This window comes from Tiliqua scincoides, chromosome 3, assembly GCF_035046505.1.
Source record: "Tiliqua scincoides isolate rTilSci1 chromosome 3, rTilSci1.hap2, whole genome shotgun sequence".
In the NCBI taxonomy this organism is placed as follows: Eukaryota; Metazoa; Chordata; class Lepidosauria; order Squamata; family Scincidae; genus Tiliqua; species Tiliqua scincoides.
The window spans coordinates 236,282,567-236,301,462 of record NC_089823.1 but is presented as its reverse complement, the minus strand read 5'-3'; the positions used below and the strand labels follow the sequence as shown (position 1 = coordinate 236,301,462).

Genomic DNA, 18,896 nt, shown 5'->3' with positions numbered 1-18,896 from the left:
GGCGAGGTCACCTTTTCGGGTCACTTTTTCGTGGCGCGGCGGCCGGGGCTCCCTGCTCTGCCCCTCGCTGTGGGTCCAGCGCGGGGCTTTCCGGGGGGCAGGGCTGAGGGGGGCTGCAGCAGGACTGGGGGAGGCAGGTGAGGCAGAGCCTCCCCACCCCTTGGAAAAGCGCCAGTGCCTGTGAGGGGCGACAGGTGTGAGGTGAAGCTGAGGCAGGTGAGGCAGAGCCTCCCCACCCCTTGGAAGAGCGCTGCTGCCGCCAGAGTCCTGCGCATGAGGCACAGGCACACACGCTTCACGCTCTCCCGGCCTTGTGCTGGGTTGACAGTGCTGGAGTGCCTCAAGCAATGGCGCTTTCTGAAGGACTCCGGTGGAGAGGCCCTGCCTCACCTCACATGGGGGTGGCGCTTTTCAGAGGACTCGGGTGGGGAGGCTCTGCCTCACCTGGCCTCACACATCAGCGGCGCCTTTGAAAGGAGTCCAAGGGGGAGGCTCTGCCTCGCTCACCCACCTGCGGTGGCGCTTTGGAAAGGGCTCTGATGGGGCTGCACTGCACTTGCACTCCTCCCCTCCCCGGGGTCCTTCGCGTTCTGCTCCAGCGTGTCCCCTGCAGGGCGCCGTCGCGCCCCCACCCGGAAGCGGAAGCGGCGCGCCGAGAGGCGGTGCGAGGGCTCGGCGATGGCGGCGGCTGCTGCTCGTGGCGCCAGCGGGAAGCGTGGAGCGGGGTCCGGGTCTGGGGCCGCCGGCGGCGCGCGGGGCTCGGAGCCGCAGGAGGAGCCGCCGCCCCCGCTGCAGGCCGTGCTGGTGGCCGACAGCTTCGATCGCCGCTTCCTGCCCATCTCCAAGGACCGGCCCCGGGTGAGCTGCGGTGGCGTAGCGGGAGGGGGGCGGTGCGTTCAGAGGGCGCGGCGGGCGAGCGATCGAGCGAGCGGACCTTCCCTTCGGAGCCATTCCCGGCGGAGGGAGCAAGGCGGAGCCGCGCCTGTGTCCCTGCCCCGCTCCTTTGGCCAAAGGCTGCAAGAGGCAGGCGCTGTGCTGGGGCGGCTGCCCGGCCCAGCTCCCTCCCCCACCCAGCAGCCCCTTGAGGCAGGCCAGGTGAGAGGGCCTGGGAGTTGCTCGCTTGCCCTGCCTCTGGAGCCCCTCTCTCCAGGGGGATGCTCTTCTTACACAGCCCCAGAACCAGGGGACGGCCTCTAATATCCAGTGTCGCTGGAACTCCCTGCCACTGGATGTGGTGATAGAGTGCGTAGGGGGTTCTTTTTCCCCTCTCACACAACACCAGAACCGTGGGACAGCCATTCAAATTGAGTGTTGGGAGACTTAGAACAAAAGAAAATGTTTCTTTACCCAGCGTGTAATTAGTCTGTGGAACCCCTTGCCACAGGATGTGGTGACGGCATCTTGTCTAGATGCCTTTAATAGGAAATTGGACAGATTTCTGGAGGTGACGTTCATCACAGGTTACAAGGTTCATCACAGGTTGCATGTACCTAACATGGTGTTCTCACAATAGGTATGTGCAGCCTCCTGATCTTAGAAGTAGACTACTTGGAATGCCAGAAGGAAGGGAGGTCACCAGGATGCAGGTCTCTTGTTGTCTTGTGTGTGTGCTCCCTGAGGCATCTTGTGGGCCACTGTGAGATACAGGAAGCTGGACTAGATGGGCCTTTGGCCTGATCCAGCAGGGCTCTTCTGATATTGTTATGATTGATGCGATGCAGCAATTTCTTGAGGTAGGCTGGGAGGGGGGGAGCACGACTGGCCTGCTCAGCCTTGGAGCTGAGTTGAGATTTGAATCATAAGAACATAAGAACATAAGAACAGCCCCACTGGATCAGGCCATAGGCCCATCTAGTCCAGCTTCCTGTATCTCACAGCGGCCCACCAAATGCCCCAGGGAGCACACCAGATAACAAGAGACCTCATCCTGGTGCTCTCCCCTACATCTGGCATTCTGACTTAACCCATTCCTAAAATCAGGAGGTTGCGCATACACATCATGGCTTTTACCCCATAATGGATTTTTCCTCCAGAAACTCGTCCAGTCCCCTTTTAAAGGCGTCTAGGCTAGACGCCAGCACCACATCCTGTGGCAAGGAGTTCCACAGACTGACCACGCGCTGAGTAAAGAAATATTTTCTTTTGTCTGTCCTAACCCGCCCAACACTCAATTTTAGTGGATGTCCCCTGGTTCTGGTATTATGTGAGAGTGTAAAGAGCATCTCCCTATCCACTCTGTCCATCCCCTGCATAATTTTGTATGTCTCAATCATGTTCCCCCTCAAACGTCTCTTTTCTAGGCTGAAGAGGCCCAAACGCCGTAGCCTTTCCTCATAAGGAAGGTGCCCCAGCCCCGTAATCATCTTAGTCTTTCTCTTTTGCACCTTTTCCATTTCCACTATGTCTTTTTTGAGATGCGGCGACCAGAACTGGACACAATACTCCAGGTGTGGCCTTACCATAGATTTGTACAATGGCATTATAATACTAACCGTTTTGTTCTCAATACCCTTCCTAATGATCCCAAGCATAGAATTGGCCTTCTTTACTGCCGCCGCACATTGAGTCGACACTTTCATCGACCTGTCCACCACCACCCCAAGATCTCTCTCCTGATCTGTCACAGACAGCTCAGAACCCATCAGCCTATATCTAAAGTTTTGATTTTTTGCCCCAATGTGCATGACTTTACACTTACTGACATTGAAGCGCATCTGCCATTTTGCTGCCCATTCTGTCAGTTTGGAGAGATCCTTCTGGAGCTCCTCACAATCACTTCTGGTCTTTACCACTCGGAAAAGTTTGGTGTCATCTGCAAACTTTGCCACCTCACTGCTCACCCCTGTCTCCAGGTCATTTATGAAGAGGTTGAAGAGCACCAGTCCCAGGACAGATCCTTGGGGCACACCGCTTTTCACCTCTCTCCATTGTGAAAATTGCCCTTTGACACCCACTCTCTGTTTCCTGGCCTCCAACCAGTTCTCAATCCACCCCCAGGTGGAACCCAGGCATCTCCAGATCTAGTTCAAATACCACACTCTTAAAATGACAGTAGTAGATAGGAAACTTCTTGTGTGACTCAAACCTCTTTCCTTTTGGACTCAGTGGCATTCCTAGATGCAGGGAAGCACTAAGTTTTTCAGAGAGCCTCTCCGCAGTATTCAAAGCACTAAGTTTTACATGCGCCTCAATACACCATGCAAGTGTTCCCTCTCCACTTTGGAACCTTTCTGGGCAGTGGGTGGTCAGCACCTCTGTTTTGCTCCCCCTGCCCAGAATGTCTCCCTAAGGGGACCGGCTGCTTGCATGCTGAGGCTCCCTGCAAAACTTAGTGCTTTGCACGCCCCAGGTATGCTACTATTTAGTTTATTGTTTACTTTACTACCTTGACTGTTACTTCTGGCTTCCCTCTCTCCTAGGGATATGTTCTATTACTAGTTCTTTCTCACAGACCAGTCTGTTTGCTAAGCTTAGTGTGCTGGTTTCATCCCAACCAGATACAACTATCAGAATCTTTCAAAAATAAACTTTAGTTTATCTTGAGTGGCTGAAATGTTCATGGACATTTCATCAGTCGGTCAGTGTTAGCTGGATGTGCAACCCCGTATAGATGCTAGTGCTTTTTGACATCTTTGTTAATGGGTGACAGATCCCTTATTTCATTCAGTCTTGTAACAGTAATTGGGCAGGAAGGACTAGACCACTTCAATCAATGATAGTTCAGGGGTAGACCTTGGGTGGACATGTTATGAACAGAGGCACTGATTGTAAGCTGAAGAAATGAACTCAGAGAGACCCTAACTTTGGGGTGAGTGGTTATTTCTACATCACCTCTAGAATTCTGATCTCACAACCATGTGAGGTAACTTAGGATGGTGGTGCAAAATCCATCCCTCTATGAAAGGTCCACTCCAGTTTTTTCTACCAGCCCAACCCACCAACAGCAGTTATGATCTTGGAAGGTTTTCCTTCTCCTTTCTTTAGTCAGTCCTGGGAGAACAACAAGGTGCATTATCTGTTTTCCTCCCTCCTGGGGTGTGAAACTTGTTGTACAGATTGCATTTTTTAATACAGCAGAACGGGGAAGTTCACATGATCTTATTCACCAGAAAAATCTTGTTATTCAGTTAAATTTGGTGTTCTTTGAAGGTGTTCAACATTTGTGTTTGAAATGGAAGTGGTGATCATGGGGAGAATTGCCTGGCAACATCAGGCTGAAAAGGAGAGGAGGAATACTTTTTGCTGATCCTGGAAGTAGGCTTCCAGCACTTACTGTCAGGGATGGCATTGGAGGTGGATCAGATACTGGTTGAGGGCTTGTGCCCATCAGAACTCTGCACTGGCAAAGTTGGCACCAGTAACAGTGGTAGCACCCAATGTACCATCAGTAGAGGTGTTTGAAAATGATGTAATTTATTTTACTCAAAAGTAAGCCCATTGTGTTCAGTAGGCTGCAAACCTATCTTACTCACTGGAAACAAACACCTCTAGCTATCAGTGGTGGGTAGGGGTGGAGATGTGGAGGCCTGGAAAAAACTGTGGGCATTTTTTAGAACATTGAAAACAATGGTAATGAATTTTTTCCCTTTGTGAATCAGTGAAATTATTTCTATGACAAAATTTTACTCTCTCAAAATACCAGGAACTGTGTTGTATGAGATGGTTGACAGATGTGGAGAACAATAATTGGTGTATACTTTAGACAAAATGCAGCATTCAAATCCAAGATGCATTTCTGCACCTAGAGGTTGCTGCTGTCTTCCTGAGAGGAGCATGCAGGGTGTTCATTGCTTGTGCATTGTTACTTTCCTTCTTCTGGTGATGTTTATTCTGCTTTTGCAGAGAGAATGCTTGATATAATTAGAGAGCCTTCCTTTCCAAAAAAGGAAACTTTTTTTGACTCTTCTACCTTCTATCCAGCATCATGGACTGGCCAGATTAGGGTTAGTAGAGTTTACTGGCTTTCCTGAAGGTTGGCCTTGTAAATTTACTACCAACCAACCGTGGTGATCTTCACCGTGAAGGCTGCTGACAGCTGCTAGACCTGTTCTGCCACAAAAGTTCATTTTCCCATATGGAGAGAAACTGCAAGGAACTAAAACCAGTTCTCTGCAGCTTGTTGCATGCTTGTTTTGGATGGAATGTTATGCTTTTAGCATGTACAATATGACTGCTTGTTAGGAAAGTAACACAAGAAGAAGAGTTGGCCCTGGGAATCATTCCAAGGAGACACTTTCAGTAGCAGATGCTGTGTGTTTTAGGCGGGAGTGGATTGGCTCAGAATCAAACAGCAGTCCGGCTTTGTGCCATTATTTTTGCAGAAGAGTAATGGAGGGAACCAAACCAAGATTTTACATGAGCTGATGGATGCTGACATTATTTATCATAAATGAACTTGTCAAATCTGTTTGGGGAAAAAGCAGAGAATCTGAGAAGCCCTCACAGGCAAGGCAGGGTGATAGCTAAGTAGGGAGCCAGAACTATGAAAGCATCTAACCTCAGAAGTGTGTGTGGGGGGGGGGGATGGGAGATGGGACTTTTATGATGATTTTGGAGTTTGAGAGAGAGCACATGGGAGAAGATGTTCCTTTGGTCTAGGGCTACATTTCTCAGTGCTGTTCCCCTAATGTACCACTTGCTCTGACACTCTCCAAAGAAGTACCACTAGAAGTAACTGGTGATGACATCATCACCAGTTACTTCTGGGTTCGGAGACTGCAAGGAGAGCTTCCAATGGCAGTAAGAGGCTCAGGGCAGGCGGGAGGGCTTTTTCAAACACATGAAAACTGCTGGAGCTCTGCCCACCAGATAGCCTCCTACCACCTTTGGTAGCTCCTTGCTGCCAGGCAGCAGGTGCTGCGCGTACCCCCCCAATACTGCCCGGAATACTGCCAGTGGTATACATATTACCAGTTGAGAGCCCCTGGCCTAGGGTTTCTAAAAGTTATAATCAGCACTTTGAATTGCCTGGAAGCTATGCAGTACTTTGAAAAGACAGTAATGTCTTTGAGAAGTATCACTAGCTTAAGGTAAGATGCGCAAGCCATACATTTCATATAGATGTAGGTGGGTGCATTAAGCGTTACACTTTTAGATGTGCAAATCCACTTGTATGTGGAAATGTTAACATGGGAGAGTTGCCTGAGGATATGCAGATACTACTGTGTGGGAAAATAAAGTGCAAATCAGAATGTTTGGGATGCTGGTGGCTTTTCAGCTTGCTTGGTAGGAGGCAGTGCCTCTGTTCTTTGGACTAAATTGCTTTCCAACACTTGACTAACCAGTCAGTGTGGCGAGGACACTGTTGCTGCCTGAAATTTGAAGTTGTAGTGGCTTGGAAGGTGTGGCTGTGTGTCAAGACACTTCCACCCCCTGGCAGAGTAAGGGGTGAAAAAAAATTAAGGTTATTTTAACAGGAGCATGATACCTTCTTCCCTGTGAATGAAAGGCTAGATTTAGGGTTAGAAGGAATTATAAGCAGAGATTTCTAGTCAAAATTTCACTGGTTTGCTTGTCTAGACTTTGGAGAGAAATGTGTGGGAAAGCTGACTTGTCCTTTTGTCTAGTTGCAGTTTGCGCTTCCCAAAGGACTAATGTAAAGTAAGCTGCTTTTTATAGCTGCTTGAAGAAGGAGGGTGTGCTGGGAGTGTTTCCGAATATTAGACCATCTAAGGGAAGATCTCAAAGTTATGTCTGGCTACATGAAAGGACTGGCACTGAAGGGTGATTTGGAATTAACAAAGTGTCTCTTTGATGTTGGTGGAGAGTGACTGGAGCATTGCAGGAGGAAGAAAAGCCTGCATAAGCTCTTCCAGGCTGACATGGAGCACATGTCAGTGTTGACTTACAGGAAGGCAAATGAAGAGACTATTGTGAGTAGACTTGTAGAAAGATGGGATTTACCTATACAATAACTATCATGATGACTGTGTGAATCCATATAAACTGTCTTCTGCTGCGATTTGGTGTACTTGATATGTGGATTGTATAAGAAGACTGTTCTTCAGTTTTGGTGATCTGGTGAGATCACCATGCAAGATGGGTGGGGGGAGAAGCTAGGCATACAGCCCATGCACCTGACCTTCCCACACCTTTCCAGCTACCTTGTGCCCAATGTTTCCTCTACATTTGGAGGGGAGTATGTGGAACTGAATGGTGGCTGCACAGGCATGGCTCTGGAGCAGTCAGGCCAAGCTCCAAAGCACCAAGAGGGAAACTACAGGGCTCAAATTCCAGCTGTGCAGCTGCTCAGCTTACAGGAAAGGCTGCTTGTGGGTAGTTGTGACAGACAGAGCACCCTGACTTACAGCTCAATCCTATCCACACTTTCCTGGGAGTAAGCGCCATTGACTTCAATGGGACTTACTTCTGAGTAGACGTGCATAGGCTTGGGCTCTCGGTCAGTGCTACCACCAGGAAGGGGAAACTTTATGAAGGTATACCTTTTTAATGCCTTTTCTCCCATCTAGAGCAGGGGTCTCCAAACCCCAGCCTGGGGACCAGATGCTACCCGCCGTGAGCCTCTATTCGACCCGCGGCCAGCCTCTTGTCCCCTGAAAGCCCCTGGCCCACTTTGCCAAACATGACTGGAACTATGCTCTGGTTGAATCTGGAGGGTGTTCTAAGGGCCAGAGAGGTTGAATGAATTAGCCCATTCATTCATTTATTCAAACATCTAAGTTCCATCTCTAATTTATATAAATTTTATATTTAATTTTTTTTTCTGGCCCTCAAAACCATGCCAGATATTTGATATGGCCCTCTAGCCAAAAGTTTGGAGACGCCTGATCTATAGTGATTCCAATAATCACTTTCCGTAGTATGGAAGCTGGTTGTTAAAGAAGGGACCAGAGAGCGAAGTGACCTCACCAGTTTCAGCTCTTCTGCACATACATGCACAGCCTTTGTAGTATTAACCATGAGTAATCTATAATAGAATAAGGGGTAATTGCACTCTACTCTTTCTGAAAATAGAATGAGGTTTTTTTCAGATTCTGAAAATCTTTTCAAAGGAACTTTAGTTAACTAGGCAAGAAGCAAACATTCAGAAAACTGGTACCTAGAATTAGGCAAAAGCTGGTCTTGATATCTGAAGCAAATCCTAATGCAGTCTGTCTTTTCTAACTAGGCTTTCATTTCCAGTTTTAGGGCCCAATCCTATCCAACTTCCAGTGCCAATGCAGCCCTGAGGTAAGGGAACAAACTTTTCCTTACCTTGAGGAGATCAATATGACTGCCCCCCCTACAGGATGCAGCACACACCGTTTTGGTGCTGCAGCATCTGTGTTGCAAAGTTGGATAGGACTGGGCCCTCAGTTTTCTTGGCTGATTCCACAGTTCTGATGAATGTGACAGTAACATATAGGAAACTTTGCATGTGCTGAAACAAGTCATGCATGTCTCAAGTTAGTCTCCTCCCTGTTATGCCTGTGCAGAAAATAGGTGAATGGGACTCTTTCTGACTGCTGGGTCTGAACAAGATGCTAGAAGATGACAGAGCAGGCGTTGGTGCCAACTTACCTATCAGGGCATTGCTCTGCTTTGTCATGGTTTAGCTAATTAATCAGAACTAGCTAAGACATGGAACTACCCATTAGAACTTCCCTGGTTTGAGTCTTGCGTCTGCCATGAGCTCACTTGGTAGCCTTTGGCAGGCCTCTCCCTCAGGCTCCCTGACTAGTAAAGGGAGAATAATATTGCCTTGCCAAGATGGTTGAAAGGATGCCATCAAGATAATATGTGAAGCACTTTATGAGCTCAGAAAGCAGTATATAAAAAGGGACAATACTGAGGGATCTGATTGCAAATTAGAGACAACTGTGCTGAGTGTGCGTTAAGCAATAGGCTCTTACTGTCATTGAACCATAGAATCCATAATCTGCCTACCTGAGATTGAAGATGTATTTTTTATTTTTAGAAGCCATTTTGTCTCTGATGTGTTACTGGAATATGAAATGGAAATATAAAAGCTGACCTTTTAAAACAATGAACTGTGGCTTTTGTCAAATTATCTGGCAAGGTCAGTGTGCCTAGGCAATTACCTATATAATGAGTATATCTGACTATTCAGATTTAAGAACATGGAGTTCTCCTGGAACAGAGGAAATGTCCAGCAGTAGCCAACCAGATGCCTCTGAAAAACTTCTTGAAGGCAATAGTCCTCCTTTGCTGTTGTCCTCAGCAGCTGGTATTCAGAAGTTAAAATATGATTGGCTTGTTGAAAAAAGATGTGATCTTGGGTTTTATTCCCATTACCTAATCATCCAGAGCTGAGAACATAATAAGAAATTTATGTACCACTGGCTATGTGTGTTTTGAGTATATTTCCAAATCAACATCAGTGTGAGTTTTTGTTGATCTCATGATTGTACATGTGTCATTCTGTTAGCAGAATGTGTGTGTGTTGGGCTAATTTTTTATCTTTCCCTAGGCTCTGATTCCTCTGGCAAATGTGGCCATGATAGAGTATACCCTGGAGTTCCTAACAGCAACTGGGGTGGAGGAAACCTTCGTGTTTTGTTGCTGGAAGTCGGCAGAGATCAAGGAGCATTTACTGTAAGAGCAGACACCTTTTCTGACTAACCCAAGGAAGGAGCATTTTCTTTTCTATCCCTCAGTCCTGAGTTTCATCTAATGACAGCTGCTGTTGCTGGAGGGATGATTTTCTGTAGGTCAGCATGGACAGTGCCTGGAACCTCTTTCCATGCTACTAGTGGCAAGGAGGGGTTTGTGGAATGCTGAGAAAAGACCTGGATGATTTTCTGGGATCCCATGGGCTGCAACTGCATCTGCTGCAGACCTTGTTGGAGGCTGTAGTTGTGACTGTACTACAGAAATGTGGTGGTGGGAAACCAAGGCACAGAGAGAGATCTGGGGCAAGAGTTGGCAGAATGAAAAAAGAGACCTGCCCATATTTCCCACCAAAATCTGAAGTCATTCTTTATGTTTGTTTGGATGGCTAAATTGTTTGATACAAAGGATTTGTTAAAAATCAGCTGTTTCTGCACAAGTTCTCTTCATTTCTCTGGGAACTGTGCTGGAGAGAGCCTGATGGGTCATATCTTTTCCACAATATATACAAGGCTATCCCCTTTGTATTTTGTGTTCCTTTATCTGGATTACATACACCCCAACCCGTAGAGGCTAAAGCCAGAAAAGGTGCCAGCCTGCAGAACTGATTTCTTGACAACTGACTTGAACTCAAAGGACAAAAGGCAACCTATAGAAAGAAAATGTTGAAAATTCTGCTTCCTCTGGGCATGGAGAGGTGTTGGAGAGAACATGGGCACACTGATAGAATTTCTACTCTCTAGAAAGGAAATTCAATAGTGTTGTAGAATTTGCATGACTGTGCTTGCTGTAGGATTTAATTGATATATTTTTAAAATATTTGTATTAAAAATAGCTTCTTGCAGATTTACATCTTTGTTGTGTACCATTCATAGCAATGTTTCTTTAGTCTATCAAAAACATTTTAATTTAAAGGCAATTAAATACTGCTGCCTTCATTTTAACAATAATTGCCCAAACAACTTTAGTTTATTTTTCCCAAAAGCTGTAAAAGAGTTGAACACTGAGGTTTCTAGGATTTGAGCTGAGCTTCCAGGTTACATATTCCCTGCTTTACTCCCTGTATGACTGTGGTTATGCAGCTACTGCAGCCTCACCCCTCCACCCCAATTTTTGATGTAGTTGTGTACTGATATTTGAAGAAAACATTGAGAGAGTTTCTTGTGACTGCACTGTGCATATGTCTCCTCTCACTTTCAACCTGTGTTTCCTTGGCAGGAAATCCAAGTGGTGCCGTCTAACCTCTCCAAACACTTTGCGGTTTGTGACTTCAGACCTCTATCGCTCACTTGGCGATGTGCTAAGGGACGTTGATGCCAAGTCACTTGTTCGCTCTGACTTCATCCTTGTTTCGGGAGATGTGGTGTCCAATATTAACATTTCCACAGCTTTACAAGCACATAGGTGAGTGTCTGGGGGAGACGATTCCACAACCTCACTTGCTGGGGCTGCCTAGGATTGTGTCCTCTGAGATCAATCACTTAGATGCCATTTCTGTTCTTCTGTACAGGCTAAGGCGCAAGCTAGAAAAGAATGTGTCTGTGATGACAATGATTTTCAAAGAGTCCTCGCCAGGTCATTCTGCTAGGTGCCAGGAGGATGACATTATTGTTGCCATGGACAGTGCAACAAAACGGGTTCTACATTACCAGAGAACTCAAGGATTGAAGCGCTTCCGATTTCCCATGGTATGTTAAAAGTGGAGCAAACTGTCCTGTTAGTGTTCTCCTGTAACTATCGATGGAGAAGCTGCGTTGTTCCCTTCAAGATCCAATAAGCTAAGAACTGGGCTTCAAATATGAAATTAGCATTGGGCTTGCTGTGTTGCCTGGGGCAGTTTGCTGTATCTCAGTCTAGGTGTGTCACCTGTATAGTCAGCATTCCACTATCTTCCAGGGCATCTTAAAGGTTGAACTTAAAAAAAAAAAAGTTAGCTGTATGTTGGGGAAAGGCTGTTGTTACAGATTTATTACATTGGCATAATATGTCCCAAAGGATCTCCTCTATGGAGAACTCTTGCAAGGAAAGCGCCCTACAGTTAGACCACAGCTGCGATACAAGGACATCTGCAAGAGGGATCTGAAGGCCTTAGGAGTGGACCTCAACAAGTGGGAAACCCTGGCCTCTGAGCGGCCTGCTTGGAGGCAGGCTGTGCAACATGGCCTTTCCCAGTTCGAAGAGAGACTTGGCCAACAGTCTGAGGTAAAGAGGCAAAGAAGGAAGGCCCATAGCCAGGGAGACAGACCAGGGACAGACTGCACTTGCTCCCAGTGTGGAAGGGATTGTCACTCCCGAATCGGCCTTTTCAGCCACACTAGACGCTGTTCCAGAACCACCTTTCAGAGCGCGATACCATAGTCTTTCGAGACTGAAGGTTGCCAACTATAATATGTCTTAATTGTGCACAAAGGATCATTTTAATGTTTATAGCTTGAATGGAGCCATACCGTTCCAGAATTCGGTGGTTTGCTTGGCTTGGAAGGAAGTGGTGCCTGAAGTGATATAAATTTCTATCAAATTTCAGCTGGCTATGGGGAAGCAGGGGCTAGGGGACATAGGGTTCTAAAATATGGCAGGCTCAGTGTTACTCATTTGCTCTCTGGCTTTCTTCAATGATAAAATGCTAATCTTGCACACACATTTCACCATGGAGGAAATCCATTGGTTACTTTGAAAGTGTGAAAAAACTTGGTGATCTTGGGGTATGATTCTCCCGCTGTGGGTGTTTGACACCCTGGCTGAAATAGCAGAGCTGCCCCTCTCATGGTTTTATGTGTCAAGGCAGTTGGATGTGTGACTGAGGAAAAGACTGTAACTTTATGACTCAGAGATCAATAGTACTTTGCATGTGTATTGCTCCAGGGTTTTAATAAGTGGCATCTCTATTAAAAAGTCTGGTTGTAATGAAGCTGGGAAAGAAAAGACCACTACCCCACACTCTGGAGAGTTATTGCTTATGAGAGCTGACAGTAGAGAGTGAATGGCCCAGTTGATATCTTGGTATAAGGCAGTGCCACATCCTCATAAACAGAGTTGCTTTCATCTTCTCTCTTGGCACTTCTGCATAGTATTTAAAACTGTTTCTGGAAATTTGGAGAAGTTGATAGCTTTTCAGTATCATTTCACTGAAAGGGAATTGAAATCCAGTCTAGCACTTGGCTAGCAGGATTGCAGTGAGGTTCTCCAGAGTTGTCTAGACTCCTTGTGTGGTGTTGAGTAAAATGTACCAATTGCCTTTCACAAATGAACATTCAGTGAGGGTATTTACTCCTTCATAATACTTGTTGCAATTTCTTCTGTGGTACAGTCTTGCTTACTTGTGTTGCTGTTTAATTCCTGTACTCTGCTTTCTATCTGCTTTGCGTACACTTACTGTAACTGCTGCTGCAGTGCTTTTGGTGCAGCCTGGATATTAGACTAGGTTCATGTGATTAACTCCCCCCACCACCCTTTGAAGTACAGACTGTCTCCTGCCAGATTCTTGAATGTTCCTTGTTAACATGGGTGGCTTTGACATTGGATGCTATGTGAGAGGCTCACAAGGTTTTGCCTTCTTTGCTTTCCAGAGCTTGTTCCAGAATAATATTGAAGAAGTGCAAGTGCGGCATGATTTGTTGGACTGTCACATCAGCATCTGCTCCCCCCAGGTAAGTCCTGAAGAAAATAGGGATGTCTCTGTCCAGGGGAAGGGAGTGCTTTTCTTGGTTTAGCTACATTAATGTTGCTTCATCTTTGGCTGATGTTATAGCAATATGAGTTTGCTTTATTTCATAGTCCAGATACTGTTGAGGTCTGCTAGGGAAGGAGTGGTCAGAGGGACCTTTGCTGTTGGCACCTGTTTCACCATTGATAAGTAGGAGTGAGGTTCTAGTAACAGTAATAGTAAATTACAGTTTCTCTATAAACTGCTCTGTGAACTTTTTTTGAAAAACAATTATAAATGTTCTTAGTACATGCATAGGATTGCAGTCCTAAACACCGCTGCTTCTTCTCCCTCCAGCCAAGGCACTTTGCCTAGGCTGTTCAGGCCTTTAGTCAGGCTTTAGCTTACCTGTGTAGTTGAGACATGCAGGGATTATTTTTCATTTGGCTCCTTTCCTTTAACCTCAGAGCGGAGAAGGTATAGATGGTGGTGTGGGGAGATCTGTTGCTAGAAAATGCACTTGCTTGCCACCTCTATCTAGCTTCTCTTCCCTGCCTTTGTTGTTTTTCTCTCTTCAGAATCCTTTCCTCATCCTTAACCTACTTTGCCTCCCCTCCACTTGCTTTTAGTATTCAAGATAATTTTGCCTTTCTGCTCCTCCTTTCATGCTCATTTCACAGTCCTTGCTTGGGAGGGTGTCTCTTTTTCATTTTCCAAATTCAAACATACATCTCTTCGCTTTTTCCATTTTGGCCCTGTTTCTCTTGGTTTGTGTGTTGGGTGGTGGTGATTTTGCACCACTGGGGACAATAGGTGGGGAAAGCCTTCAGCATTTTTGGGCTGGTACGCATATTTTATTTCTAATGAGGGATATGAAGGCCTTAGGAATGGACCTCAAGAGATGGGAAACCTTGACTTCTGAGCATCCCGCTTGGAGGCAGGCTGTGCAGCATGGCCTCTCCCAGTTTGAAGAGACACTTGCTCAACAGACTGAGATAAAGAGGCAAAGATGGAACGCCCATAGCCAGGGAGAATGACCAAGGACAGACTACACTTGCTCCCAATGTGGAAAGGATTGTCATTCCTGAATCAGCCTATTCAGCCACGCTAGACGCTGTTCCAGAACCACATTTCAGAGCGCAATACCATAATCTTTTGAGACTGAAGTTTGCCAACTATTCAAAAGAAAAACAACCGACACAACATTAATACAAAAAATACATTAAAATGCAAAAAAACCAAAGAAAGAAAAACTGCACAGAAAATATCTAACAGCGTAGCAAGAGTGAAACCAAAAAGTTCTAATTACGTACTGCATTTATATTAATGATCTAAATTTCCACCCTTACAAAAGCAATATCTCCAATAGTCCCTCTTATGACTAATCTTCAAATCCAAAACTCATTAAATCATTACTCTCTCTTGCAAAAAGTCAATAATTGGTTTCCAGTTATTCATAAAGGTTTTTCTTGATTTCTCTTTAAGTAAAGTTGTAAGTTTATCTACATTTTTGGGCTGGCTCATGAATGCAAAGTAAACTTGTCAAACCCTGTATTGAGCTTTGGAGTCTTGTTGATAGGAGGAAAAACAAAAGTATTATGGACTAAATACTACAAACATTATGGAATATTTAGATTTCCTTAAATATTATGGCATTATTATAGTATCCAAATATTATGGATTGACTGGTCCCATAACTTAATCAGTTTTGATTAATTGGTCATTCTCCCTACATGATTGCCCATACCATTCAACCTTCAATTTCAGGCCCTTCATGCAGATGAGGTGCAAGTAGGAGGCACTTAAACACAATCTTCTGTCCTATGCTCCCTTTATGATGTTCTCTTATTAAGAGTCGAGCTTCCCAGAACTTGTTCTTGTAATGCCCTGTGTTGGGGCTGTTTTGCACAAACAGCCAAAGAGAGTGTAGTCTGGCCTGTGGCCACTGGAACTCTTTCCTTTTTTAAGAGAAGATGGACTGTAAAGTTTGAAGTGGCTTTTGTGTGTGTATGAAATGCATTTTTTCTGTATACACAATTGAAAAGAACTGTATGGGAAAGTTGGTGCTTCTGCCTCCCCTCAAATCCAAAAACCTATTGATAATTACTTGGAGCCATCACTTCTGATTTCTCTTTGCTCTAGTATTGCTTCTGTTCTTGCAGGTGGCTGAGCTATTCACTGATAACTTTGATTATCAAACTCGGGATGATTTTGTGCGTGGCCTTCTTGTGAACGAGGAGGTAAGTTTATGGTTCAGTGGTTTGTGTCTGCCATGCCGTTTAGGCAGCTACACTGGATCCCCGTTCCATTCCAAGCCCAATTCAGGGTGTTGGTGATGACCTTGAAAGCCATATCTGGCATGGAACTGGGATATTTTAAGGATGACCTTCTCCCATATAATCCTGCTTGTGCCCTACAATCATCAGATAGAGCCCTAATTAGGCTACCACTAACAGCTGAAACTGAGGGGATGACAGCAAGGTTCAGATCCTTTCCTGTTGTGGCACCACATTTGTGGAATCAACTCCTGGAAGTCCTGAAGGCAGCCCCCTCTGTATATGATTTTCTAGTGGGGCTTAGAAATGTCTATTTTGTTTGGCTTTTGAGAGGATGATGTTCTTGAGGACCTTTTTTAAACAGTGTGAATAGATTTACTTTGTGCTGTTTTTTGTCTGCTCCTGTATTGTTTTCAGTCGTTTTTATTTCATGTGTGTTCAGATATTTTATTGCTTTGTAATGCTTAAGGTACGCAGCTTTGAGCTTTTGGAAGGGCAGTTTATAAATCTTTTAAATAAAGTAATCAATCCTCAGGAATGCAAAACCTGAGTAAGATTTAAGTTTATTCTTATTAGTTTTAATTGCATCTGCCTACTCTTGCCGGAGAAATGGGCCAGGACCTGCCTTTTTCTGAATGTCATTCTTTTGCTCTTCAGGTCCTAGGCAACCAGATACATATGCACGTGACATCAGAAGAGTATGGTGCCTGTGTATCCAACTTGCTAATGTATGAATCGGTGTCCTCTGATGTCCTCCAGCGCTGGGTTTATCCAGTGACTCCAGAGACTAACTTCAGTGGTGACAAGAAGCAAAGTTGTACTCATTCTCGACACAACATCTACCGGGGGGTAGAGGTGAGCCTGGGCCACGACAGTATGCTGGAAGAGAACGTCCTCATCGGGCAGGGAACATCTGTGGGCAAAAAATGCTCTATAACCAACAGTGTCATTGGCCCTAACTGCAAGATAGGTGAGTTTTGTAGGCAAGGAGATGTGGGTGACTGGACCAAAGAGTTGTCTGCCAGTTTGTGGCTGAATTAACAGGAGCTGTGATGAACCGCAACCTACTGAATTGCATAACAAAATGAAGTTGGAGCAAATTAAGGGCAGAAAGTGTATTGGTGACCCAGGGACTCACCAGTGAAGCTAGCGAGACACTAGTTAATACAGGCAGGCTACAGATTGAGAAAGGAAAGGGCCTTGGGTGGCCTGGATTGATTTAGGCTCAAACTACATTGTAATGCTATCCAGTTCTGTGAAGATGTAATTGGCAAGATTTCTAAGGAGGTCCAAAGAGATATTTAAATGTTAAAAAAGAGGAAGCTGAAAAGAAAAGAGAATGAGATCTCTGCAGAGTGCATGGAGATTATTCAAACCCACCACAACAGTAGCTCAACTAGAATGTATACCACTAAACAGGAATGGTGCCACTGTGGGTGCATGTGCAGGCAAGGAGGCTACAAAAGGCAAGAAAGTGTCCTTCAGAAAATGAAAGTCTTGCCCAAAAGAGAACAAAACTCTGACCAAAGAAATGTGAACTGACAAGTAAGGGATATGAAAAGAGAAAGTACAAGGAGTGCATGGGGTACTAAAATCATCAAGGCAAGCTATAAAAGCCATATTTAAATACTACAAAAGCAGAAAACCTGCTCACGTGCCACCAGTGGATGCAAACTCCCTCCAGCCTGCAGTGGCAGTGTTACAAACCCAGTCCAGGCTAAGAAACATCTGGCCTGACCTGATGAAGCAGTGGAAACCATGTTGCACCTGTCTGTGTGACTTCTGGGTAAACCACATGCAGGTGCTACAGTATTGAGTGGGGGCGGAGGAGGTCCAAGTAAGCTTCTGTGGAGGAATGAACAGCTTGGTCTGGGCCGGGGACTGGTGGGAGCTCCTTGACCAGCTTCCATCAAGGAGGGTCTTAGCTGAGGTTCCCAATCAGCACTATTCCTGCTGAGCTGCATCAAATCCAAGCTCTGAGCTCAGCAACCTGAAAGTTTGGTGATGGCATGTGATATCATCACCGAGTGTCCAGAGACAGTGCTACAGTGTTGTTCAGCAAGAGCAACGGGGAACATAGCTGGTGAGGTAGGCCAGCCCAGCTGTAATAAGGAGGACTTGCATGGCTCTCTAACTCCCTCCTCAATTCGGAAGCCCTGCAGGCTGTTACAATACTCTCATATTCATTCTAAAATGTCATGGCACATGCTGAAGCACGTGCTTTTTCCCCATTCTCTTTGGTGTGTGGATCAGCTCTTACTCTTTGAGTGCAGGGCACCAGCTTCCCAGTACTAGTAGCAAGCAATGTGTACGACATGGAATGCGAGTCAACTTAAATATGCAGTAAACTGTTGAGAGAAGGACAAATAAGTAGCAGGGGTGGGAACTGAACGGTCCTACAAATGGAGGAGCAATTTGATGGAGGACTAGGGTGATTCAGGGTGAACTTTGACATTGTGCCTCCTGGGTTTGGCACTAAGTGCCTACAGGTTAGTTGCAGTGTTGAGCGCTGCTGCTTGTGCTGCACCTGGGAACTGAACGGTCCTACAAATGGAGGAGCAATTTGATGGAGGACTAGGGTGATTCAGGGTGAACTTTGACATTGTGCCTCCTGGGTTTGGCACTAAGTGCCTACAGGTTAGTTGCAGTGTTGAGCGCTGCTGCTTGTGCTGCACCTGGCTATTCAGTGTGGGTATGTGAGGCAAAAGGTGTTAGTTCCCCATGCTTTTGCTGCTGTTTGGCAGGTGATGAGGTCATTCTGGACAGGGCATTCCTATGGAATGGTGTCTGCGTGGGAGACCGAGTGAAAATCTTGCAGTCAATTGTTTGCGATGAGGCTGAAGTGAAGAAAGGGGTAACATTGAATCCTCGTTGTGTCCTTACTTCCCAGGTAAGTGACTTTGGTTTGTCTGTGGTAAAGTATTTGAATCCCATTTTCTACTCAATGGGGCTAACATGCACATAAAAATACAATTATGGTGTACAGGTTGAGGAGCTGCTGCTCTGCTCTTGTTCTTGTGTTGGCTTTTCTCACCAATAACTGCTATTCAAGTCAAACTGCAGATGTAGAGGCTCACTAACTCAGCCTTAGTTGTCCACCTGTCCACAAGGTCCCTTTGAGGCTGATGACCTGCCTCAAAGGGACCTTGTGATATAAAGATGGCAATGCATTTTGTACGTTATAAAGTACAGGTGTCCCCCCATATCTGCAGGGATAGGTTCCTACAGCTACCACAGATACTCAAAACTATGGATAGCAGCGAATCCTAATCAAATCCCCCCTCATACTCATGACTCACCTCTCTTCATTTGCAAATGCTTTTCAAAAGGTAGTTTTACTTCTTTTGGAATAGGAAGCAGACAGCAAGAACCTAGACTCATAGCTGCTAGAAGAACGCTACAGGAGA

At 45.6% G+C, this 18,896-nt stretch overlaps 1 protein-coding gene across 1 annotated transcript in view; it reads left to right on the top strand.

Annotated features, from left to right (window-relative positions):
• The first annotated feature begins 518 nt into the window (after positions 1 to 518).
• EIF2B5 (eukaryotic translation initiation factor 2B subunit epsilon) overlaps positions 519 to 18,896 on the top strand; it is a 33,640-nt gene continuing 15,262 nt past the window's right edge. Inside the window, exons 1-8 of the mRNA XM_066620018.1 lie at positions 519 to 858; positions 9,431 to 9,555; positions 10,789 to 10,974; positions 11,081 to 11,258; positions 13,137 to 13,217; positions 15,376 to 15,453; positions 16,147 to 16,459; positions 18,234 to 18,379. Of these exons, the coding sequence (XP_066476115.1) occupies positions 679 to 858; positions 9,431 to 9,555; positions 10,789 to 10,974; positions 11,081 to 11,258; positions 13,137 to 13,217; positions 15,376 to 15,453; positions 16,147 to 16,459; positions 18,234 to 18,379 (1,287 nt within the window). The 5' untranslated portion in view covers positions 519 to 678. The remainder of the gene's footprint in view (positions 859 to 9,430; positions 9,556 to 10,788; positions 10,975 to 11,080; positions 11,259 to 13,136; positions 13,218 to 15,375; positions 15,454 to 16,146; positions 16,460 to 18,233; positions 18,380 to 18,896) is intronic.